At 40.1% G+C, this 25,677-nt stretch overlaps 2 protein-coding genes across 2 annotated transcripts; both read left to right on the forward strand.

The window, feature by feature from the left end:
* The first annotated feature begins 85 nt into the window (after positions 1-85).
* Positions 86-10,403, forward strand: dcun1d1 (DCN1, defective in cullin neddylation 1, domain containing 1 (S. cerevisiae)). Its single transcript, XM_075484006.1, has 7 exons — positions 86-154; positions 773-986; positions 1,153-1,321; positions 9,216-9,346; positions 9,437-9,519; positions 9,607-9,703; positions 9,795-10,403. Exons 1-7 carry the CDS (start codon positions 152-154, stop codon positions 9,869-9,871), a joined length of 774 nt encoding a protein of 257 aa, XP_075340121.1. The 5' UTR covers positions 86-151; the 3' UTR covers positions 9,872-10,403.
* A 2,760-nt stretch (positions 10,404-13,163) lies between these two features.
* ccdc39 (coiled-coil domain 39 molecular ruler complex subunit) lies at positions 13,164-25,616 on the forward strand. Its single transcript, XM_075484007.1, has 20 exons — positions 13,164-13,652; positions 16,387-16,506; positions 16,618-16,764; positions 16,866-17,024; positions 17,165-17,257; positions 18,662-18,790; positions 18,937-19,128; positions 19,212-19,315; positions 19,412-19,544; positions 19,829-20,023; positions 20,146-20,310; positions 20,404-20,541; positions 21,912-22,120; positions 22,241-22,364; positions 22,434-22,593; positions 22,698-22,804; positions 24,184-24,324; positions 24,473-24,652; positions 24,770-24,870; positions 25,143-25,616. The coding sequence occupies exons 1-20, from the start codon at positions 13,554-13,556 to the stop codon at positions 25,318-25,320; spliced, it is 2,874 nt and encodes a 957-aa protein (XP_075340122.1). The 5' UTR covers positions 13,164-13,553; the 3' UTR covers positions 25,321-25,616.
* Positions 25,617-25,677: the final 61 nt, after the last annotated feature.

Below are 25,677 nucleotides of genomic sequence, written 5' to 3' on the forward strand. Positions count from 1 at the left end.
TGTCATACTTTCGGAAATTTCTTCACTGTCTCATTTATTTTATACTATTATTTTGGAGAGAAATGCGTGAATCGGAAAAGGCTTCTCTTGTAAAAACTTAACACGCGTTAGCTTGCTGGATGGGAGGAAAGGGAGTCAAGCCAAGACAAACATGGTAAGAAATGACTCTTTTTAGTCTTGTTCCCTGGTGAAAACAATACCAGTGTGCAGGTATATAAATTGTCAACACGGAGTGTTCAATACAATATGAAAACTGCCGAAAGTTAGCTTCAAATGATGAAAGCAAACGAAGCTTCTCTCGTTAGCGTTAGGTAACTAGCTCACGGTGAGGCTAACCGATTCGCTTAGTTAGCTTGCTAAGCTTGCTAGTCTTAAAGCCAACTGAGAAACAAAATAGCATACTTTTGTAGCGACACCAGCTTTGCGATGCTGTAGATGGGCTCTCACGAATAGGTTTGCTTACTCTTGTTAAGATGCCAGCTAACTGCCATTCAACACACTGCAAGTCGGTTTCTGCAGAAACCTTGTTCCTCTGTCATTTTGAATGTTTTTGTTTGACCATTGTTCATAAAGCTAACCCCTACCTTTTGGAGTGATCATGTGACACTTTCCTTTGGACTCCTGCTGTGATGTGCAAACTGAAGTATCATATTATGGACGTGTGTAGTGAAATCATTCGAGAAAATAAGTGTGTGCCGTGTTGCTATTTCCAGTCGTGCGTTATCACAACATCTGTGTGGAATTTGTGTGTTGTGTGCATGTCTTTGTGTAGAACAAGCTGAAGTCCTCTCAGAAGGATAAAGTTCGTCAGTTTGTGATTTTCACACAATCAAATGAGAAGACTGCAGTGGCTTGTCTGTCTCAGAATGACTGGAAACTAGATGTTGCCACAGACAAGTTTTTCCAAAATCCAGAGCTCTACGCTTCAAATCTAAAGGGGGCCTTGGACAAGAGGAAGCTCGAGCAGCTGTACAGCAGATACAGAGGTATGGAGAAAGCACCACTACAATGATCAAATTAAAATGATCACATTCACAGCTCACCTATTGTAACTCGGCGAGATTATAGGTTCAGTGCTTGCCATGTTACTGAAGAAACGTTTTTATTTAGCTGTTGATACATGTCAAGTCACTTCTGTGCTCCTCTGCTCAGATCCTCACGATGACAACAAAATAGGCATTGATGGGATCCAGCAGTTCTGTGATGACCTGGGTCTGGACCCTGCCAGTATAAGTGTCCTTCTCATTGCCTGGAAGTTCAGGGCAGCAACACAATGCGAGTTCTCAAGACAAGAGTTTATGGGTGGCATGACGGACCAGGGGTGAGAATAAAGAGTTGGATTAGTTATTTTAAAAAAAGCAAAAACATTTCTGATCAATTATTATTTAAAAAAATCATAAATTTACAGACAAAGACGATTAAATGAGTTACAGTAATTCAAATTCAATTGAACTTTAAGCATGTTTGTTGAGGAGCCAGGGTTCGTTACGTTGTGTGTGTGTGTGTGTGGTTTTGGCTGGGGCTGCTTGTTCCTTTAAGCAAAGTTTAGACTTTAGATTTTCGGTGTTGTTTTGTTCACACTAAATTACATTTCTCTCTTGTGATCGGAAGTGTTTAAGTCATAAGCCATTTTCGTACTCACGCAAACTGGAGTTGTGGCATGTGAGGGCCCGAATGTCTGCAACATTCACTCTGGACTTCTTGCAGAAAGCCTCCTGCTATGCAGTGTTGTTTTTGACAACCATTTTAGATTTAGTCTTAGTCTTAGTCTTTTGGACTAACATGCTTATTAGTTTTAGTCACATTTTAGTCACTTCTATATGTGATAGTTTTAGTCTAGTTTTAGTCGACGAAAAGTCAAAAAGGTTTTAGTCTAGTTTTAGTAAAAAAAAAATTAAAAAAAATAAGTATAGTCTACCGTGTTAAGAAAATAGTATGGTCTTAACTATCAAACAAGCAGAACAAAAATACATAGCTTATTAACTGACCTGTACTAAAGCTTTCTGATTTTTCATTCTGTACGTGTGTCCCAACTTTACTGTAAGCGCACTAAACGCACAGGTCCTGGTTAGGGCTGCACAACATCACTTGTGGCTTTTAGGCTAAAGCTAGCAGACTCTACGTATAACAGTAACTCGACCTGTTTAACATATCAAGTTACGTGCTGACAGAACGTACACACAAAGAGATAACCACACCGTCACTGAATGTAAACATGGCTAAACATGCTGCTAAAGTAACACACACATAATAATGAATTGACGTTAGCGTAACAAAAGCTAACTTTAGCCTGAAGTTAGCAGCCCATTTGCGCCAGGAGTATGTGGAAAACGTACTAATGTATTAGCTTACTATGAAATTTATCGATTATGTTAACAGCATTTGTAACTTACCTTCAAAAAAATATCCCTGTGGCGAGCCTTAAGGTGCCGCAGCAGATACTTTTTAAGTTTTAATTCACACACACAATAAGCAGAAATGTCATGCATTTTAAACGTCTGACGGATCACCCACTAACATTTTCGTCCATTCTCGTCTCGTCAACGAAAACTCACACACGTCTCGTCATGTTTTCGTCATCAGAGAGCTATGTTTATCTCGTCACCGTCTCGTTATCGTCATGAAAAAAAGTGGCGTCAACGAAATGATTTCGTCATCGTCATCGTTGACGAAAACAACACTGCTGCTATGATGTGCTTGTGTGCGCAACAACTTCAGAAAAGGTCTGGACCAAATTGTCCCCCCCTTTTTTCTGAAAATCTCCAGTGCTAATGTGGGAAAACAGCTCTAGTGTGATCACACTACACGAGTAATCTGTGCCGAGGGTCACGCTCCACTGACTTAACCCTCCTACACATCTGACTGAGCTTAATGAAGCAACGTTACAGTGTGAAACACGTCTGCTCACCTGGATGTTGAACAGAACTGTCAGTTTCTCTCCATGGCTTGTTTCTCTGGAGTGTCTCGTGTTCTCACCATTGTTTAACTGCTGATGAGAACATGAGTATTTAGTCTTTTTTTTTTTTCACCCTGGTCATGTTTGTTGTGTTTGTCATACCCTCTGACCCCGTCTCTTGTCATCTCATTGGTAGTAGCTACCTGCTGATGACTCAAAACTCCTCCCCTGACAACTCCTTAAAAATCAAACGGGACTTGAGATATGTCACAAATCACATCTTTGGTAGCGATTGATGACCACAGATTGAAAAGCTGGTTTGCCTCAGATCTGAGACATTTTTCTGATATGAAAACTGGGCTTTAAGTCTGGTAGTGTAAACGATGATTTAGTAGTGACGATGCACAAAGTAGATGCCGGAGGTTTTCACTTCACAGTAGGTTTCATAACTCATTTTGTTCAAAAAAAAATCTGTGAGGATGAAGCGCTGTCACACACAGAGGTGGGTTGTGTGGGCAACTGCTTGGGAGAAAGATTACAATTCCTTTAGATGGAACAATCTTTAACATTGTAAATGAGTGACTGATGCGTTTTTAAACTGCATACCTCGCAGTCACATTCATTCTCTGCAATAATTCCAGCGAGCGAATAGTGGGTCTGGAATCCAACATTATACAGTCCTAAGAGGGTCCTCGTGTAGAAATGGGAAGGCAGAGTTAAAATGTCAAACTGCGATCCACAACAGTTTCCTTTTCAAACAGTCGGTCACCATCCATGTCTACAGTGCCGTTACTCTGCACCAGCTTATTCATCCAATGAGCATGCTGTGGATGGAAAAGAATCATCTTTCCACAGATGCTGATGAGTCTTAATTGAAGGAGTCATGAGTGTTGGACTTCTGCATTTCCAGCCTTCAGGTCATGAAATACCTATGGTGGCCGTTAGTTTTATGGGAAAAGAAAATATGTTTGTTTTGAAAGGGTACTTTTTTAAAAACAAACAAACAAACAAAAAAACGCTTTGAGCATGATTTGTACAACCACACAGGCTCGGCAACAGCTTTTCTTCTTGATACCAGTGGTTAGGCTTCTAGGAAAAAGTTGGAAACCACTCGTACACCACAGTTATCAACACACCATATGATGTTTGGGAAGAGTGATGTTCGGCCCCTCCACGACATTTCAGTGACACATGGTGCTCAACTCCATCTCTACATGTACATGGCGGGATGAGAAGGTTTCAGGTTTTGTTTGGACTGTTAATTTTCTTTTTTGACAAATCAGTCATGTACACGATATATACACAATATATATTTTAGCGGTTTACCAAAAAGTATTAGTATAATATATTAATATATATACTATATAATAAATTCAAGGGAACACATGTGGCTTTGATGTCGGGTATTCACATCCAGTTTGGAGAACGCGTTCATAGTGAAGGACTGCAACACAATAATGGGCTGGTGAGGCATGTCAGACTTACACCAGGTACTTTTTTTAGGTTATGAAGATGGCTTCCTTTTAAAGTGGCGAGATCCCTGTAGTAACTGCTCTACATATACCGCATTATAGCCTATATATCTAATTAAAGCTCAATTTATATTGTGGATTTAATAACTTGCTAATGTTTTGTATATGTGCTGAAATGCTGTATGTCATGTTTAGCGGAGCAAGCGTTATGCATCACATCGGCACAGGAACCTATATGGATTTTTATTCTTTGTGATGGAGAAAATGTTTATATCTTTTTTTATGGTCCTGGTTTGCTGCCAAGATCCGCGTACAGACTTGATGTTGCTGCTGATAGAACACAGATTAGAAAGTAGATTAATATGATAGTATTTATCACTGTGAATATCCAATAATAAGATAAAATTGGTTTTATCTCTGTGTAACCTCTGTGTACAGAACACTGTTAGACCTTTATTTGAATTAATTTTTGCTACAGTATTTTTTATATTAACATTTAAAATACATGTAAAGAATTAGTTCGACCAAAGTCGTACAAAGTCAAGCTTCTCTATACCAGACTAGAAAAAGTTGCAACTGGAACATTGGGCCTCATGCAAGAACATTTTCGTATTTTTATTCTAAATTTCTCTTACTTTTTTCGTAAGAAGGTCTCGTACGAACACGCCACGTCACATTCAACAAGCGCTCTTAACTTCGGAAAAAGTGTGTAAACGACCTGCGTAAATGATGAATGCCACCCGTGCGTATCTAAGTTCATGTGCACAAGGATAGTAGATTTGCATACTCCACGCCCTAAATTATACCATATAAGGCTGTGCTTCCTCTCTCCTGTGCCACGAAGTGTTGAGTGTTGAGTCTTGAGAATGGCATCAAGGTGCAAAAAGTACAACTTTAGGAGCTCTGAGATTAAAGTTCTGCTTTCAGAGATCCAAAAAGGAAAATCTGTCATTTTTAGCAGTGTCAGCAGTGGAATTACGGGACCTGCTAAAGCCAAGAAATGGGAAGCAATTACGAGTGCTGTTAATTACATGTCACCTGTTCGTAATGTCATTGAAATAAAAAAGAAATGGTTTGATATGAAAATAAACGCTGTATCCAGACACACCCACCTGGCCTTCAGCTCAGTGTGCTCCACAACAGCACGGGTGATGCATGTGTATATTGCTCCGATTATGTTTGGCAGTCCACTGGACCTGTTCAAAAAAAACTTTTTTTTGAACAGGTCCAGTGGACTGCACATCATTGTACCTGTAACATGTACATGAATCAACAAATATAATGGCAGATTGAACTTTGAAATGAAATATATTTACAGTAATAGCCTTGGAACATCGAAAATATCATTTTCAGTACATTAGGAACACAAAACCAGGTGTATTAGGTTGAACATGAAAGTAATTACATACTATAGATAGGAACTGGAGAGTCAGTTATTTCAATAACATTATCGTTTGTTCAGTGTGGCTTTCTTGAAGCTGTCAAATTTCCTCATATGGTACTCCACAACCTGAAGCAGACAACTTCTCTGCTCTAGATTGGTTGTTATCTCAGTGGCAAAGTCAGACATCATTTTCACCCCCCGTTCAGCAACATCATTAGTCACCTTGACAGACTTAACAAACTTTTCAGCCGATCGGTACCCATCATACTCTTTCCAGGTTTCCACTGGTTGAGTTATCCAATCAATCTCAACTCCAAGTGCATCAAATAAGAAGTGTGATTCTGGCCCTACCAAATCAGCAAGTGTTTTTGATCGATTAATGCTGGGAAACAGTGGTTTACCCATTCTGTAGCTTTCGGGTTTCTCTGTTTCTGAGAGTTTGACTGCAATCTCCTCTTTTGCAGACTTAGTCATGCTGGGATGTGCACTGAACAATGTGAATGTGACCAGTTCTTGTGTCAAGTACCATCGGTGATTGTTTGCTTTCTTCATGACAGCTGTAGCAAGTTCAGCGTCAAACTGTTGGTACCACATGACATCTTTGAAGAATTGAAGGTCATGAATGGGAGCGTCTGCAGCAGCCTTGGATGTTACCCAGTAGCTAGTGTAAAACAGTGATAGAAATTTGTTCAGTCTCTCAAGCTTCACAACTGTTTCCTTGTCGTATCCAAGCTCCTGAGAAAACATTAACATTTTCATGCAATAGATATTGCGGGCCATCCAGCGTGCCTGATGAATTGCACCTGGCCTGGCCCAGTGAATGCCTCTCGGGGGTACCTCACCGAAGAGGATGAGGCACAACTCTGTGACCTCCCTGTAATCTGCCCTTGGACTTGTTTCTTGGAGGAAATTTTTCAAGACAGCAATGGCCTGCATCCTCTTCTCTCTCAGATTCTTCTCAACTACCTTCAAAACCATTGGCCTGTCCTTCCTCAAATCATCCCACTTTTCCTTTACTTCTTTAAAGAAGGGATTTTCAGGACTTTTCACCTTATCAAACACAGCTGCCCATGCAGCACCAACTATTACTTCCAATATATGATGGCGGCATGCAAAGTAAAACACTTTTTTCTCTAGCCTTTCTTCCAGCAGCTTTGCAGCACCCCTGTGGATGCCACTGTTACTTGCTGTAGTATCAAATACCAAGGCAACTATGTTTTCTTTGAGCCCCCATGCTGTAAGTAACTCAAATGATGCATTGCTCTGTGAAATGCCTGATGAGCTGTCAATAAAGGGCACACCCAGGAGTTTTCCCTCCTCATACTCAGGTGCCCCCCGAAACCAGAACAGCCAAACTTTCCACTGGGATTTTTTCTCCCAAAACATCTCCCAACAGTTTCCCATCCCAATGTAAGGCACAATATTTGGGTGGATTTTTCTTAAAAGCATCCATGTAACTTTGGCTCAAGTTGTGCCGAGCATTTATTCTTTGTCGCCGTGTTGTTGAAGTTGTGTTCCTAATGTACTGAAAATGTTATTTTCAATGTTCCAAGGCTATTACTGTAAATATATTTCATTTCAAAGTTCAATCTGCCATTATATTTGTTGATTCATGTACATGTTACAGGTACAATGATGTGATGTCTGATCTGAAAGCTCCAAAATCGCCCAAAATTTAGCACATTTTTGCTTTAAAAACTACCATGACTGTCTAGTTCATGAATATATTGGGTATCACCTGAAAGTACATTTCATCAGCTTTCATATGGTACCTCTCATAATGCTCTATGATTAATTATATGGAAGTTATGAGGCAAAATGTCAGGCGTTTTTTGCAAAAATAAACATTAAAACTTCATGGTTCATGAGGCAGGCCTTCCCATGGTCCAAAATCAAAATAATTTTATATCTGGCCTTTCCACAGCATGGAGAATGGGAATCATATCAATTGGCTTTAAAATAACAAAAAAAGTTTTTTTTTTGAACAGGTCTACAGTCCAGCCATGTCATGAAAGTCTCTTAATTTGTACTTGTTGGAGAGCGGCGTATGGGAATCTGATGTAACACGGGTGATAAACTGATGAGAGCTTTGATGACCAAGGGGAGCGCACGACTCACAGAGGACTGGGACACCCCCGATCTGTCTCCAATCTCCCTCTGAAAGGTTCCAGTGGCCAAAAATCCAAGGGTGGTGAGGATCTGGACATGTGGTGGAATTGGGTTTGATCGGCGTGTTTCTCTCTGGAGTTGTGGCTCTAGCAAGCTGCATATTTGCAGCAGCTCAGTCCTTGGCAATCTAAATTGCGATGTCAGCCATTCGTCTGTCTCCACACAGTCTCTTCCAAGAGCCTGACGCACTAAGGCATCCAAAAGTAGAAAGACAGCCGCTGGTTACACTTCGCATTGACCATGTTATATACAAAGTCAAATTAACCTTCAATTAGTGCAGAATTTAAGTCAAACAGAATAATGTCAGCATAATTATGGGGTATAATGTATATTTATTTATGTTTTCTTCAAAGTAATTAAATATACAATCTATTAGTCAAGCAAACTTGATTGGAATAACAGCGGACTATTTTACGAAACTCCTACGAAGCTCTGGATCACTCGTAAATTGTGTTTGTACCTGAAAGAAAATGTAAAATACGAAAAGATTGGTGAATGCGCAAATTCTCTTAAATCACTCGTAGGCACGACTTAAGAACAAATCTGTGCGTACGAACGGTTCTTGCATGAAGCCCGATGTGTTGTGGCGTCAGGCAAACTTTGGTTGACGATATGTTCCTGCTCTCGTGCATGCATATTAAATGTAACGGTGGCTCAAGTCAAATGTGCATGTGTCTATGCTGAGGTTTTTTTTTTTGTGAGGATGGAGCTCAAAATGTGTCAAGCAGCGACTTTTATGTGAGAACGCACGGAGCTTAAAGAACAACAAACAGCTGGTTTATCAGAGAAAGTTGGTTACCGCCTGTGTAGCACTTATGTCAGGCTGCTGATTTAGGTTCAGTCGAGACAACAAACGCAAACAAAGCCTCGCTGCTTTGGACTTGCTTTGTAATACACCCCCAGGTGTTTTGAAGGATTAATATTTCGAAACCTTTTTAAGGTACTCAGATCTAATCTGACAGATTATCAAAACCATAAAGAGAACATTGTTATTCTATTAATACTTTGTTCAGAACCTTTTCCAGGTCACAACTTCTTTGTGATGCCAGGCCTCGACTGCATTTGTCTTCATTTGCTGTTCAGTTGTTTCAGGGTCTCCCTGCCTTTATTTGAAAGTATGTCTTTTTATGGGTGTCCCTTTTATCCCGCAGGGCTCGCCTGTGGACTCCTTTTTTTTGTTTTGTTTATGTGTGTTTATTTGATTACTGTTCCGTTTAAGTTATTTCTGATAGATTTTTGACTTGCAGCCTCAGGATGGCCTGTTTCATTTACACCACATGCCTTGTTTTCACAGATGTGACAGCATAGACAAGTTAAAAGCTCAGCTGCCAAAGATGGAGCAAGAGTTAAAGGACCAAGGGAAATTTAAGGACTTTTACCAGTTTACATTTAATTTTGCTAAGAATCCTGGTCAGAAAGGTTTGGGTAAGAATCTTTTCTTATCCATCGTAATGCTCGTCAGCTTTTTTGTTTTCTCTATGCATTTCCATTGATCTTCTTTTGGCGTTCTTACAGATCTGGATATGGCAATCGCATATTGGAATTTAGTACTGGCTGGGAGATTCAAGTTCTTGGACTTGTGGAACAAATTTTTAGTTGTAAGTTGATAGTCACACTATAGCCTCTCTGAACATGAAAATTACATCTCAGCATCTTTATTAAATTTGCTCCACATGTTTTTACAGGAACACCACAAAAGATCTATTCCCAAGGACACTTGGAATCTCTTACTTGACTTCAGTACGATGATCACAGATGACATGTCAAATTATGATGAGGAAGGTTTGTAAAATTACTCACTGAAGGTTCCCTTTTTCCACTTTTTTGTCCTCTATATTGGACCGTCATTTAACAGTTTTTGCCTTATAAATAGGAGCATGGCCTGTCCTTATTGATGACTTTGTGGAGTTTGCACGGCCGCACATCGGGACCAAAAGTACGGCAGTTTAATGGCTGATTTTTACACAAGAAACATCCATTCGAGGTTTCTACAAATGAGGACGCAGTAAATGGAGAACAAGTGAACCGCACTGAGCTGAGAACTTCATTGCCTTTTCAACACTCAGGACTGAAATATTTTACACTTCAGAGACTTTATAACAATGTGTCTGTTTGTATACACATATAAAAGGCATATCTCTTTGCTGGTCAGCTTGTGATGGTTTTGGAACTTTCGTCTAAAGTATTGAGCTTTTGTGCACTCAAGCCAACTGAAGAGGAGTCAACACCTTGGCCCATGTCATTCGTTGTCTTCAAAGGCAGGTAGATAGACACGCCTAAATGGTTATGTAAACTCAAGGGTTTGCAAAGGGTTATTCTTTAAATATTGAATTTTATTACTGGTGTGCATTCTTAATTTTTTTGTTTGTTTTATGATGCATTTGTGTGACATGTCAGTATAAAACATTGATTGTAATTTTTTTTAATCACAATGCTGTTTAAACACAAATGTATGAAGATAAAAATAAATGTTTCAATTCATCATCTTTACCCAGACCTCAATGCATTTTGGGCTTAAAAAGAAGGTAAAATAAGGTTTCATATGACTTGGATAAGGTGAAAGAAATGCCCTCCAAAATAGGGGAGGTCTTTGTTCCTATCTCTGCTATCCTATTCCTGATATAGAAGATCTCATTGATTCTGATGAGCAGATAATTTTCCAGTTAGGGTAATGATTTTATTTAGGTATAACTTAATGACTGTAACACAACTTCAGCGAAGGGTCCTGCAAAATCGTAAAAGGGGCTTTAAAGAAAATTTATCTTTTGTTCGGACGCTACTCACCTGCTTTGGAGTTGAACGAAGTAATTCAGTTTGATTCAACTTGAGTTTAATTTATATAGCCCAAATTCAAAGTCATATCAAGGTACTTTAAAGGTACTGTCCGGTTCATTGTAATCCGATTAAATTTTGTCAAATAAAAGTGAGTCTAACTTGTATACTGCCAATTCATTATATTATAATTCAAGTAAACCTGCAGTCTGAGAACAAAGTCAGACTGCAGGAGTACGAGCTCTTTTTGGAAAATATCGAACTATAAGATCTTTAAGGTATGATGGAGCTTAGTCATTAAGAGCTTTAATATAGGGAGAGGAATTCTAAACTATTTTCTGAATTTATCAGGGAACCACTGATGGAAGCTAAAATTGGAGAAATATGATCTCTGCGGCTAGCTCTCATCAGAGGTGTTATTGTAGCATTTTGGATCAGCTGGATGTTTTTCAGAGAATTATTGGGACGACCAACAAAAAGAAATTATGCTTGTTAGGCCGTAAGGTGAACCCCGTTTTCGTTTAGGCTCGCTGATTTATTCACTAATAACTATACAACACATAACAAAATCAAAACAAGTAGGGCATACACATCAACCGGCATAAACTTATATACATAACCATAATAAAAGGAATGATACAAATGGAATAGAATAAAGGTAAAAAAAAAACGCTGGCACACACATACACTATTCCTCACTGTCAGTGTCAGGGCAGCTGTCATCTTCTTTATCCTCTGTTTCCTTTGTGGTGTTTGAACAGCTGGAACACCTTCACAAGTCTACTTTATTAATACTTTATTAATCCCAATTAGGGAAATTGTTTTGTTGCAGCAGCATAAAGTATATGAAAACAATTAAAGTAGTGAAAAACAAGCAAATAGAAGAGAATAAAATAAATATGAAATAAAATAAAATAATATAAAATAAATAAAAAATAGTGAATAAACATTTACTATGTACAAATCTACAGTATTTTTTGTTTTTTGTTATTGTTTTTTAGGAGAGACTTCAAGCCTATTGAGGTTGAAGTTCTCTTCCAACCAGAGGGGAGGTGTTGTATATGGTGATGGCTGCTGGTAGGAAGGATTTCCTGAAACGGTCCTTGTGACAGCGGAGCTGGATGAGCCTGTTGGAAAAGGAGCTCCGCTGTCCAACCAGCAGCTGGTGGAGAGGATGAGTGGGGTTATCCATGATGGATAACAGTTTGTTCAGTGTCCTCCTCTCCACCACCGATTCAAATGAGTCCAATCTTTTGCTTTACACATGACCTTATTATTTTAGCCTGATAATTTGCCCTTTTGCAGTGCTGGTGGAGGGCATCACTTGTTGGGGAGATAGATAATTCTGGCAAGGCTGATGATGCCATACAGAAAGCTTTGTACCTAGCCTCATTGATGTTTTCTGCAGTTGGCTGATCGTACAAATGGCATACATATTTGCAAAGTAATGCAAATGTAGAGTGGTCCAAGTTAAATTCAGTCCCCAGATTTCTGAAAGCCTTCAGGTAGACATCTTTCTCGCATGCCACAGCAAATGTCTTCTTTTTGCCTTGTGGTGTCACACCCAGTGAATGTATGGATCCCAATCAAGGCTGAACACACACTGGCTCCGAGAGCTGATGACACCTTGGTAATGTCCATTATGCGTGTTCTGTTGCCCTTCCCTGTGAAAAAGTACAAGCTGCATGGCAATTCTTTCTGCAGACTCACAGCAATGACTGCTACATCAGTGTCAGGGCTCTTAATAATGACAGTCTTATGTTCCTGTGCAGCATGTTGTGCATGCAAAAACACCAGTGTCACATTCTTCGTGGTCACACTGCAGGTCTTCCACAGCACGAACAGACTGCACACCTTCCAGTACAGTCACGGTGACATTGGTGTTGATGTGCTATGTACAAGCTGAGGTTTCTTCCCACTGCTGTAAGATCAGCATGTGGCCACGCATCGTATAAGAACTCAGCAAGTGCTTCTTTATTTGTTCCTTCTGATTCCTTCCATTCCACCTTGTGCAGGTGAAGTTCTGTGTTTCCTCATGCTTAACAGAAGATATGTGCATGTAACAAATTTTTCGGTCGAAATTTCGTCTTCTTCGGTACTGCTGGATGATCGCGCTGCTGCAGCGGTGCTGTTTTTGTTTACCAGCTCAGCTGACATACCAGCTATCCGATTCGTCCATTCTGATGACGTTTCAAACGTGGCACCTCTCGCGAGCCAAATTGTTATTACGCCTGCCGAATATGTACATACGCCTTGCCAGGCACTAGTTATTCCTTTAAACGTTGCGAACTAAAAAAGTAATGTGTTCTGAGCGGCGAAACTTTTTTTTAAACCTCAACATAACTCAAATCTTTTTATGAGCTGAAGCGTGTTTGGTTCGGAGAGCGCGGAACAAGCCTGGTGTTCTGAAGGAGTTTTCGAGGTTCACCTTACGGCCTATGTCCTATGTTGAAGTATCACATTCTTGAAGCTGTTTCTGTGCATCACTCCAAGTCATGATGAAGCTGTCTTTGACAATTTTATGGAAATTAAGATAATGCAGATAATGAGTAGGCAGATTTTGAGTCACTCTGTCTTTGTATAATATAGTTTAAGTTGCTTTTGACAACTTAATTTTTGGACATAGTTAAATTTATCAGTTGAACGGATAATGGTCGTCGAGGCAATGCATTCTCTCTTTTCTCGGGCGCCCCCTTGTGGTGACCACAACTTACAGGCACGTGTGGTTGCTAAGGACACCTGACAACAGACCACATCTACAGCAACCTGGGGAGAGGGACGACTTGCAGCCTCAGTTGCTACTGTTATACAGAATAAATATATCACCTGTAGATATTGTTTTGTTGCTTTCCAGAGGAAAATGTCGAGCTTAATTGACAAGGTCTTATGTGATATAGGATGGGATAAAGGTTTTGGCATTCCCGAACTCAACGCAGAAAACCGCGCTCTTCTACAGGAGGTAAGTGTATCTATGGCGCAGTTGGTTTTTATCGTAATAACAAAACTTCATTTATTTACATTTCATTTGTCCAAACCCTAAACCTGACGGAGAAACACGGTTCAAACGCCAAAAGCGACCTGACCGTTAGGCGTACGTTGAAACGGTTTCAAAGCAACGAGGGGTGCTGTTACCTTTAAACGTTGGGGGGCTCTGCTCAGCTCAGAGAGCTTTGAAATTTAATGTGAAAGGTGCAGGATTGTTGAATTCTTTAAGAGTGAAGTGGATATATGATGTGTTGTACCATTAGTCTGCCTTAATAACATGGAATCAAAAAATCTTTTCATTGTTAGCAGCGCAAACAAACCGTTGCTAAGCCTTGACAATGATGCCAGTCTTCTGCTAAACTGTCCGTTGATAACACTTTGTTGTTGTTTTCCACTGAGCAACTCCCGACTCAGTTTCTTCTTCTGTTGTGTGATGAGTTTTTTTTTTTTGTTTTTTTGTTTTTTTAACTTTGACAAACTGTCTGTTGCAGTCTTCATGTCCTCCTCCTCTTCACTTCCTTTCTCGCCTGTCTCACTCACTTGGGGATTTGTGAGCCGTCTGTATTTGGTTTTGCTATCCAGTTTTTTATTTTTCGATTCTCCTGCTGTACTATAAGAGATAAAGTCTGTAAATATATCCTACACAACAATGACTTGTAGATTTGTGCCATGGAAATATTTGTTTTCAGAAATATGCTTTGCTATAGTAACAACGACTGAGCAAGACTTGACAAAGGGACACCTCCTCTTCTCCAATCTAAGTTTATGGATGAAGCAGTCCCTCTGAGGGTGGCAACTCCTCCTCCAACTGCCCCAGCCTCACCTTTGTCTTGATATAAGCTCTCTAATATCCAGCAGTTAGCAGCAAAAAAAGAAATAAAATTACTTTCTACTTCAAATTGATGCTATAGCTTCCACTGAAAGAGCATTGAGCCAGGTTTTTCTGTTTTTGCTGGTCTTGGTTAAGTACAGATTTGTTCATTTTACGCAGATATCAGATGTACCAGACTTACACAGTCCATGGTGATAGGTAGTATGAAGCAGAGGCTCCTTGGATGAAATACATCCATCCGTTTTTTTGTACCTGCTTCATCCTGTTCATGGTTGTCTGGCCGTCACAGGACCAACACAGACACTAACAAGACAAAAAAACAAAACAAAACATGCTAACGTGCACGTAAACAGACGTTATGTCACAATTTAATATTGTTAATTTAAAAATCCTAGAGGAAACAGTTCGGCATCTGAAATCAACAACTTGTTCTCTGGACATAATACCATCCGACTTTTTAAAAACTGTTTTTACCTCAGTAGAAAGTGATCTCCTACGAATAGTTAACAGCTCACTGGCATCAGGTATTTTTCCCAAGACACTAAAGACAGCTGCCATTAAGCCACTCCTAAAGAAGAGAACTAGACGCCTCTATGATGAACAACTACAGACCTGTCTCTAATCTCTCTTTTATATCCAAGATTATTGAGAAAGTTGTATTTAACCAGCCCAGCAGACGTACTGTGTCAGTGTCTGGAGGAAGTAAACACCTGGATGAGAGAGAATTTTCTACAATTAAATGAAGACAAAACTGAGATCATTCTGTTTGGGAGCAAAGAGAAGAGGGTCAGCGTTGGTAAATATCTTGAGACTCGGGACCTTACAATCACTGACCAAGTTCGTAACCTCGGAGTGTTGATAGACTCAGATCTGACTTTCAGCAGCCACATCAAAGCTGTCACCAAGGCAGCTTTTTACCATCTCAGAAACATCAACAGAATGAAAGGTTTCCTCTCCCAAAAAGACCAGGAGAAACTCATCCATGCATTCATCTCCAGTAGATTCGATTACTGTAATGTTCTTTTAACTGGACTTCCCAAAAAGAGCATTAAACATCTGCAGCTCATCCAGAACGCTGCTGCTAGAGTTTTAACCCGGACTAAGAGATCTGAACACATCACACCAGTTTTAAAATCCTTACACTGGCTTCCAGTCAGTCACAGAATAGATTTTAAAAGCCTGCTGATGGTTTACAAATCCCAGAACGGTTTAGGCCCAAAATACATCTGTGATATGTTCAGAGAATATAAACCCAGCAGAGCTCTTAGATCCAAGGACTCAGGTCAGCTGGTCCAGTCCAGAGTCCAGACTAAACATGGAGAAGCAGCATTTAGCTGTTATGCTGCAAATAAGTGGAACAAACTGCCAGTGGAGATTAAACTTTCACCAAATGGAGACATTTTTAAATCCAGGTTAAAGACATTTCTGTTCTCATGTGTCTATGCATGAAATATCTTTTAACTTATCTAGACTGTTGCCTGTTTTTAAATTCATTTAAATGATTTTATTTGTTTCTCTTTATATTCTTTTATGTATTTTTAATGCTTCTTGCACTCCCTGCTGCAATGCTTTTATTTTATGTAAAGCACTTTGAACTGTTTGTACATGAAATGTGCTATATAAATAAATTTGATTTGATTTTGATTTGATTTGATTTATGCAAACTTGGCATTGAAAAGCCCCTCAAAACATTCAAACCAGCAACCTTCTTCCAGTAAGGCAGTGCTAAATAACCTGAAACCTCGCTATCTTGCGATTTGGCCTAACCTATTATACTATCATTTTATGATGACGTTCAGGCTGTTCAGATGAAAAGAGATTCTGCAGATCTTATGACATACATGCTTTGCTTGTAATGTGATGATTTCATCAACAGATCCATGAACAGGAGATGGAGCTGATGCAAGTGAACAACCGACTTGAGGCAAAAAGGAATAAAAAGAAAGACATGGCCAAACATTTCAAAGATGCTAAACAAGAGCTGGAAAATTCTGAGGTAAGAATGTTTGAAGATATTGTATATTACTTATGAACCAGTCAAGTGTTGCTCTCTTCAAATGACAAGTTTATGTGCACAGGACGAATGTGTGTTGTTACTTGCATGTAGGCGCTGCTGAAGGCAAAGGAAAGAGACATAGAGGTTGAGAAACATCTGACAGCCCTCGCAGAGAGAGAGTCGGGTCGCCTGGCTCAGCAGACTGCCAAGAATGAAAATGAGCTCAGGTCTTCAGAAGAGAGGAAAGACACGATAGAGGTCTATCATTTGCATTTGCTGTACAAAAAAACAAAATCAGCTACAGCTGTTTTAGCCTGGTAGTTTCTCTTTAACTCTTAACCTTTTGTCCATATCTTTAGAAGAAGTTGTTCAAGGCGAAACAGAAGCTTGAGGAGTTTAGACATCAGATGAACTGGGACCAGCAGACCATGGATGTCTTCTTGGAGGAGTCATCACAGAAAGAAGAGGAGACGATGGCCATCATCAAGTACGCTAAACAAGATGAGCAAAAGATCAAGGTAAAGGGAGGAAAAAAATTAAATCCATAGCTAAACAAATGCTTCTCTTATCATCAACTGTTTAAAGCTTCAACCTACAGTATCATTTACAAGTGTTGACTGATTGTAATCTAACAGTCTTCTAATCTGCCCTGTTACAGTCACTTACTATGGCTATTGAGAGGAAGACACTGGAGGCAAATGAAAAACGCAAAGCGGTTGACAAAGAGTTGACAGAGACTGTATCTGCGCAGGTAATGGAAGAAAACGCAGGACTTCAGGCAGCACAGAACACTATACAGACTGTTTAAAGAAACACATTGAACATTTTAACACTTTGGGGAGTCAGGGGATTGTACCCTCATTACTGTTGCAAAAACAGCATGGCTATACAGTCAATGGCTTGTTAAAATGGACACAGCGTGACTGAGGTAATGTGTGTTTATTTCAGACTGTGGACCGTGTTGCACTTTATTCCCAACTGCAGAAACATGTCAAAAGGAGAGGTCATCAGATCTACCCCAGTGTATCCACTGTAACAGCATTCACGTTCAGGGATTTTGAAATGAACCTGTTTTAAACCCTCATTTCAATGAGCCAATGATTTTAAAGCCTTGCTGGTTTTGTTGTGCTGAGAAAGGCACAACAGACATGTGTGGATGACTAAGACTAAATGAGATTTAGTGGAAAACGTGTGAAGTGTGTACATTTCCCTCTAATGGAATTTAATCCGGTTTTTAACCCTTCACGTTTGTGCACAAGCCAATTTGAACCTGGTTAAAATGAACTGCATAAAATTGGCACAGTGGTTCTAAAAGCTTTGGCCCATCAACATTCAGTGGCAAAGCTTCTAAAAAGAAGAACATTTTTATGTGTGAGAAAACTTTTCTAAGTGATCTCTCTTTTGAGATAATTGTGGCCATTATGCTGTTTGCATGGTGTGCGCTATATATATTGAGTTTTTTTAGCACTGTTCGAAATTCCAAAAGGAAATTCTCATTTAGGGCTGCATGGTGATGTGGTGAACAGCACTGTCGCCTCAGAACAAGAGGTTTTCTGGTTTGAATCCCGGTTGAGGCACTTTGGTGTTATGTTTGCATGTTCTCCCCGTGCCTGCATGGGTTCTCTCCGGCTTCCTCTGTGCAAAAGTATATATTTTACGGCAATTGGGGATTCTAAATTGACCCTAGGAGTGTGTGTTTGTGTGGCCCTGTGATGGACCATCCAGGGTTTGCCCTGCATCTTGCCCATTGACAGCTGGGATAGGCTCCAGATAGCCTCCAGTGATTTTCCTTCCTTTGTAGAATGTCCGGTATACATACATAATACTCCCCACATGTCTCAGCCTTTTTTTTTTTTTTGCCTGACTCAAGACCTGAGACATTATTGGTAAAATATCTACAGCAGTCATATTTTAAACTTTGGTTGTTCAGTCTAAACAATATACATGTTATGGGGACGTTGTAATACAGTTTTGTATAAAAACTTTAACATTGTATATTTTCTTTTTTTTTTTTACTAACAGTTGTTGGACTTTGACAAATATGTATGCCAGATTAGAACAAATGTGATGCACTTCTCATAGGGTGCCTGATATAGAATGTGGCAGTTGTTACTATGTTGTTCTCTATTAAAAAACATCTCTGCTATCCAAACAGATAGCTTTGGATAAAACTGCAGAAAGTTTGCACCAGGCCCACGTGGAGTCACAGCAGCTCATCCACCAGTTCGAAAACAGTATCAAGCAGATGACGCAACAAGATGCTGAACTACAGCAGTGTGCACTGGTAATGTGTAGGGCCTTGGGCTCTTGCAGATTAAATTCATACTGACTCAAGCCTGAGAATATGAAGTCGATTAAAGCCAACAGTGTTTGAGTACACACTGAAAAGTACGCTTGAGCAACAGCTGTGTAGTTCCTTTGTCATTCCAGCAAATTTCCCAGGGTAACCAGAACATTGGGGAGAGGAATGCCACCATTACAGAGCAGAAGCATTTGCTTGATATTATGAGGAACAACAACAAGGAAAGTGAGAGGAAAGTAACCGTAGCAAACAAAAAGGCCGCCAAACTGCGGCAGGATCTGAAGGAGCAGGAGAATCTATGCATCAGGCAGCAGAATGAGGTCAGCTTCTCAAAGTGTACTGAATGTGTACTCTGGGAGTCTTGCTTCATATTCTAAGGGATTGATCTGAATGTGCCCTGCAGCTGGATGGCTGCAAGTGCTTACTGGACAGAACAACCTCTGAAGTGGAGTCTTTGACCACCCAAATATCCAGAATGAAGAAAGCCCTTCTGTATAACAATGACAAGTCAGTAAATGATTAATTAAATGAACACATTTCTGTGAAGCAATTACTATGCCAGTGCTTTGGAGTACAAGCTATTTGTGTGTATGTGTGTTGTAGATTAAAGGAGGCCAGAGCCTACAATAATGCACTGGAGGAGAAGCTGAACTTTGTGACCCAGACTGCTCTCAGTGAGGAGGAGACGGCTGCTCAGATGGACCAGATCCTCAAGGACGAGGAACAGGCCATCAAGGTGAGCTGTAGTCTAACAATCCCCACACGGACAGTTTGTTTGCCAAAGGCTCAGCTCAAAGAGTTATTGTTGTGTACATAAGAAGTCGTTTTTCCACTTGGACGTGTTACTTTTAATGATCATACTTTTGAGAATGAATGATTAGTTAGAATTCTACTGAACATTCTCTGCTTACAACCTAACCACCAGAATCCAGATGAGCACAATCATAGTTCCACCTTTTTTTTCACAAAGTATTGTGCTTTGATCCTGCTGTGTAACCCTGTGCTTTTATCCTGCTAAAGGAGTTGGGCGTTCAAATGCGTGACCTCATGGGGGAGCTGTCTCGTCATAAAGACCATTTGCTGACTGTCGAGGCAAAGGAAAGGGAATATGTTGCACAGGTTTCAAGGAGTAAAACCACTATAACCTGCCTGGAAAGGCAACTCAGAAAACTGGAGAAGAACCTGACCAAACAGCAGAGGGCCATGAATAAGCAGGCAAACTTACCAAAAATCACATTCAGATTGAACCTTTTACAGTCAAACTATCTAGATTCTCTTGATCTGGCTCACCAATACATGTGTTGAGCTTTTCTTCTTGCGTTCTTGGATTGTGTTAGGACACCGAGGTAACTCTGCTGAAGAGAAAACTTGCACGTCTGCAGGGAGACATTCACTCAGATGAAAAACAAATGTTAGACATGAAGGCTGCTGAGCTGACCAAAGACCTGGAGGAGAAGAAAAAGACAGTCAAAACCCTTACCAGTGCGCTCAAGGAGTGTGAGGTCAGACTGAAACCTCACCACACAATCCTGCATTCATCCTTTCTCCCCTCGCTCATCCCCCATCTCACATCCTGGATGTCTGTCTCTGTTCAGGTTGATATTCGCTGTTTAAGGAAAGAGATGAAGACATCAGAGGCTCAGAAGAGAGATCTGATCGATAAGGTGGAGGTGCTCATGCTCTCCTGTAACACCAGTGAAAAGGAAGTGAAGCAAGTCAAACTGAGGAAACAGGTAAGTAACTGATGTTGTAAAAGTCACTGCAGTTGTGAGTTAGACTCTTCTTGAAATGTATCAAATTCAGTTGTGTTTATTGTCAGTCTGCATATGCTTCTCCACGGTAACAATTGAACAACAGATTTTTTATTTGTTAAAAAAAACAAACTTGAAAATGTCCCATTTTATAAAAGCTCTATGAGAGACCTGACATGTCTGAGCCAGAATGTGGGCCTGAACCCAACAGAGTCCATCCAACCTGGTTCAGTGAGAATGTCTGTATCAGGAAGAGTTGGGAATGCCTGTAGGATTGTTCCCAACAACAGCAGAGGCAGCCATAGATCCCTAGATGCTTCAGATGGATATTCCGGATTCAGCGCTGACACAGAGAACTCTCAGTGCGCTCTCAATGTGGAGAATCAGAAAGGATTTGTGACGTACGTCAAACTAACCGCTGCTCAGAACAGCGACATCTGAAACAGCTCAACTTCAACAATTTCACAGCGGTTTGAGCAGACTCCATACTCTGTGTCACTTGTGCATTTACATGGGCTGGGACCATATAACCTGGATGCTCTGGGACTGCAGAAATGTAGCAACAAAATAGATAACTGCAGGATACAAAAGTGACACAGTCTACAGTAAAGTGTTGCTCAAACCGCTGTGACATTTTTCTTTTAGGTTGAATTAGTTTTAGATTTCAGAATATAGTTTTTCAGAAAAAAAAATTCTGTGATGGTTCCCTTCCGGTTAGCTTTCAGTTTGGACAACGACTCCACGTAGGTACATCACACAACCTCACTTCTTTTTTTCTAAAAAGCCTCTTTAACCTAGTATTGAATTAATTGAGTCTGAACATTCATAGTTGTATTTTTCAAAGGCCAACATTCCATCATTGTGGAGAATTTTGTGTAAATTGATCAAAATAAAATGAACTGAAGACATTTTAGGTTGAGTCCGAAACATGACATTAATTATTGAATTCCAATTGGCTTGAATTGGACTTTATTATCCAAGTGACAAAATGTGGAACACTTGCAAAGGTCTCAAAACTTTTCAGGATTGTTGTTGATGTTTCCGTGTTTGCCATCTTTATGTAGCCCATTAGAATGCTAATACTAGCCAACTAGCTTGCATGTATTCAATCATAAAACCAAAGTACTGTGGAAATATCATGAACCAAATGTTGGAATAACTATTTCTGCCATACAGGGGACCTTCAGAGCCGTTAAAACAAAACAAAAAAAAACACAAAAAAACGCCGTTCTCTTAAGCACAAGGAAAGCACAAGGGTGGAGTCTCGGAGAGAAATCAGCTTTAACATGTGTGAACTCTGGACTGGTTGGAGAATGTTGCATTGTCCCTTTATTTCATGTATCCTTCATCAGGACAACATGGTGGAGCACAAAATGATAAAGTTAGGTGTCAAGCGTGTGAGGGACCTGCTGTACAACAAAGCAGACAGTGTGCTGTCCTTGGAGAAGAGGAAGCTGGAGCTGCAGAGAGCCATGAAAGAGAAGGAAGAGGAGATCGAAGTCTACATAAAAATTGTCAGTCAGGAGCTCAAGATCAGCGAGCAGGAGAGGCAGAAGCTCAGGTGAGAAGGCCAACCACACGTGTTGCTTCTCTGTATGTTTTATGTCAACCTGTTAGCATCCTCCGAGAGAACAGTTTATGAAACTATGATGACTTTATTTAACAAACGTTTCTGTCTCAGTGCTGGACTCAATGAGAAACTAACCAAGGTCACCATAATGAGGAAACGTTTTGAGGTTATGGCGCTTTCAATGGCACCTCCTGAGGGGGAAGAGGAGAAGTCACAGGCCTACTACATCACAAAGGTAAAAGGTCCTCACACATTCTGATGTGGCACACACATTGCTGACTCACCACTGTGTGCTTTTCACCAGGCTGTACAAGAGAAAGAGGAGCTTAGGCGGAAGGGAGATGACTTAGATGCTAAAATCTGCAAGATGGAGCTGGAAACTACAGCTCTGGAGAACACCATCCAGTTGTTCGACACCCGTAGCTCTACATTTCGTCAATCCCTCAGCAAAGTGAATAAATCTGGTATGTATGACAGTGAATTAAACTAAGCTAGAAACACAGACCTTTCGTCGTGTTGTGTGATTTATGAATCTCCCCATTCTTAATGTTGACTATGTTTCTTGAAGGTCCAGAGTACCAGGAACATCTGAAGCTGCAGGAGCAGCTAAGGGCGACTGAGGAGACGCTTAAGCATAAAAAAAGGAACGTCCAAGAGCTTCAACAGGACTTACAGGTGAGCTGTTTCAAATCAGTGTAGAGCACTGACCGTATACTCAAAGCAAGACTCAGATTACTTTTAGATTGTTGAGCTACATGTATTCATGAGCTACATGTCTTATCTATTACTAGTGCTGTCATGAGATTAAAAAAATGAGAGATTAATTAATTATGATCTGTAATTAATTGATATAATTAATCTCTTTTTTAATCTCACCTAAAAATTGCTGAGAAAAGCCCTCAATTTGGTATTTTCATTTAAATAGATTACATTATTGTGGCAGATCAAAAGATGGATAAATAACAAATAAAGTGGCTTTATAAAGTAATTTATTGTTTTTAACAGATTTGAACAGATGCAGTCCTAGCCATTTTAAATTACACTTTATTTGAGACTAGTCCAAAGTGCTGCCTGCAACCTTAAGTTTCAACCTTTTGTCAATCTCCAAATAATTAGAAAATAAAAATAAAATAAAACACCAGGTCTATATAAAGTGCTGTAAATTAACACATCAAAAAACAGTAAGAACACTTTTCTGAGCAATATAAGCATTGAACACTGAACTTGTTGCTTTTCCTCTGCTTCAGATGATATAAAATAAATAAAACAGACGCAGTAGTCACAGTGCCGTTAGCACATCACGCGGGGTGTTCTCCTGGAGTTTAGTATGGGGAAGAGCTTTGTTAACGTTTTCGCTGCTAACGTCAGCTGTGGCTGCACTCGCGACTGGGTGCTTAGTGTTGATGTGGTAGGCTAAACCTGAGCTGCTTCGGTGGTAAGCAAACTCCTTCTTACAAAGAACACAGATCACTTTACGTTTATCAAAGGTGCCGTTGGGGCGTTTTATGAAATGTAAATTTTCTATTCATTGGACCGACAACTCTCACATGTTCCTCCATTTTCAAGTCTACTCACTGCTCCTCACCTTGCTCTCCCAACTACAATGGGAGCCCATCAGCTTATGATAAACCATCCCAAACACAATGACAGCCAATCAATGTCCACTTCAGGTACTGACCATTGTTTCCCACCCCTAATAACACAAGCACAAGAAGCCCAACGCATAGATTAATGCGATTAAAAAACATAACGCGCTAAATATGACTGCAATTAATTAATTGCAATTCATGCGATAATTTGACACCCCTATCTATTACTGTTATTATTGTCATCCTTCCAGTGTTCAGAATAGTTGTTGGCGAAATTGAAAAATAAACCCTGTTTAGGTTCATGAACAAGAATCCAGAGAGGTTCTCATGATGGGAAGAGAAATGTCTTATCAGTTATTGTTGAGGTCAGTTACAGGGATGCTGTTTAAATAAGACATCAGAAAGTTTTAGTAACAGCAATTTCTGTGTTTATGTGTGTGTCTGTGTACTGCTCCTCATTTCTAGGACATGAACAATACCTTGGAGAGTCTGCTTCAAGAAAAGCGGGTGGAGAAAGATAAGATCGCTCACAAACAGTCTCTCATTGGCAAACTGAACAAAGAAATGGCCAGCCTGCAAGAGAAAGTCAACAGAGCCGTAAAACAGGTTTGATGTGCAGGTGTTTTTTTTTTTTTTAAAGAACAGATTCTAGAGTTTTACACAGACTTTGTTGTGTGAGTATACAGTCCAGGTATCTCTGAATACAAGGTGTTTCTGTGACATTGTAATGTTGTATGGCCCTGTTGTTTTCTAGTGCTCCACATTGACCAAAGACATCCGCTCAGCTAAGAACGTCACAACTGAGACTTTTGAGGAGCTAGACATTAAGCTGAGGGAGCTGAAAGAATTCAACAAAAGTGTCGACAAGATGCTGAGTGAGGCAGTGGAGGAAGATCCTGACCTCGGAGCGGTGCTGCAGAGTTACTTCCAGCAGGTACTAAGTAAAAAAAAATAATAATTACCACTACATTATTAGAGGATGGTTCATGAAGCATGTGGTCTCTGCAGGTTACTGTTAAAGTTTGGTACTTCCTCCCTCTGTGTCTCTCAGGCCAGTCTGTCCCTTCCAGCTCCTCCTTCAACTCCGTCCAGCCGCCGGAGCTCCACCGTAAACTCTGGCCGCAGCTCTGGCCGCAGCTCTGCTTCTCTCAGGTCAGACTTCAGAAATGTGGATGTTAGAGACATGAAGGTTTGCCTTCAGAGGGTCATCAGTATGAACTATTGGTCCGGTGATGAAAATGTGCATGAGGAATATAATATAAGAATATATATATATGAATATAATACTGCTTCTTTGTAAATGGAATATATAAAGGGATGCGGGGAGCAAAACCTTCATAAAGAGAATCTTCATCTATAGATAAGATATTTAGAGTTGAAGACTGGAGATTTGACTCTGTATCTTTGCCCTTGCTGCACTGTAGGGGTCCTGTGTCCCCAGCCAGCAGCACTTCCAGAGCCTCTGGACTTCCCTCCCCCTCGCTGAAGACGGTGGTTTTGGGCTTGGAGCTGCCTGGAGCCTCCCCTCCTCTCACCACCTCCAGATGCTCTGCAAGCAGCACAAGTAGTAACGGCAGCAGCAAGAAGTTAAAGAACCTTTAGTACACTGTTCCCCTGATGGCTGATTTATTATCACTCTTCAGTCACAGATGTAAAGAGAAAATATGACCACACACTTGTGGAAAGGGAGGGTTACAGTTTGTAAAGTTTCACAGAATTACTGCTTCATTATAAGATGTGTTAACGCTTTCATTCAAGACAGAAGGTTCAGGAGTTATTCTGTTTTTTCACATGTCAATTTTTCTTTTCTTTTGATATTACAGTTATGTAATGCTCTCTTGTTTTAAAAATGTAACTCACTCAAAGAAATCTCAATAAAAAGGAGCTGATGAAACTGAGATTTTGTTTGCATATGTAATTCGATTTTTGGTATTTTAAGATAAAGAATAATCTTACTCT

This window comes from Odontesthes bonariensis, chromosome 14 (assembly GCF_027942865.1).
Source record: "Odontesthes bonariensis isolate fOdoBon6 chromosome 14, fOdoBon6.hap1, whole genome shotgun sequence".
Classification (NCBI taxonomy): domain Eukaryota; kingdom Metazoa; phylum Chordata; class Actinopteri; order Atheriniformes; family Atherinopsidae; genus Odontesthes; species Odontesthes bonariensis.

Bases quoted from the DNA above. Each gene is read 5' to 3' on its own strand.
- dcun1d1 (XM_075484006.1), top strand. The intron at 987-1,152 runs GTATGGAGAAAG...TCCTCTGCTCAG, and splicing joins GCTGTACAGCAGATACAGAG to ATCCTCACGATGACAACAAA. The intron at 9,347-9,436 runs GTAAGAATCTTT...GCGTTCTTACAG, and splicing joins TCCTGGTCAGAAAGGTTTGG to ATCTGGATATGGCAATCGCA.
- ccdc39 (XM_075484007.1), top strand. From the start codon at position 13,554: ATGTCGAGCTTAATTGACAAGGTCTTATGTGATATAGGATGGGATAAA. The intron at 24,325-24,472 runs GTTTGATGTGCA...GTTGTTTTCTAG, and splicing joins TCAACAGAGCCGTAAAACAG to TGCTCCACATTGACCAAAGA. The intron at 24,871-25,142 runs GTCAGACTTCAG...GCTGCACTGTAG, and splicing joins CGCAGCTCTGCTTCTCTCAG to GGGTCCTGTGTCCCCAGCCA.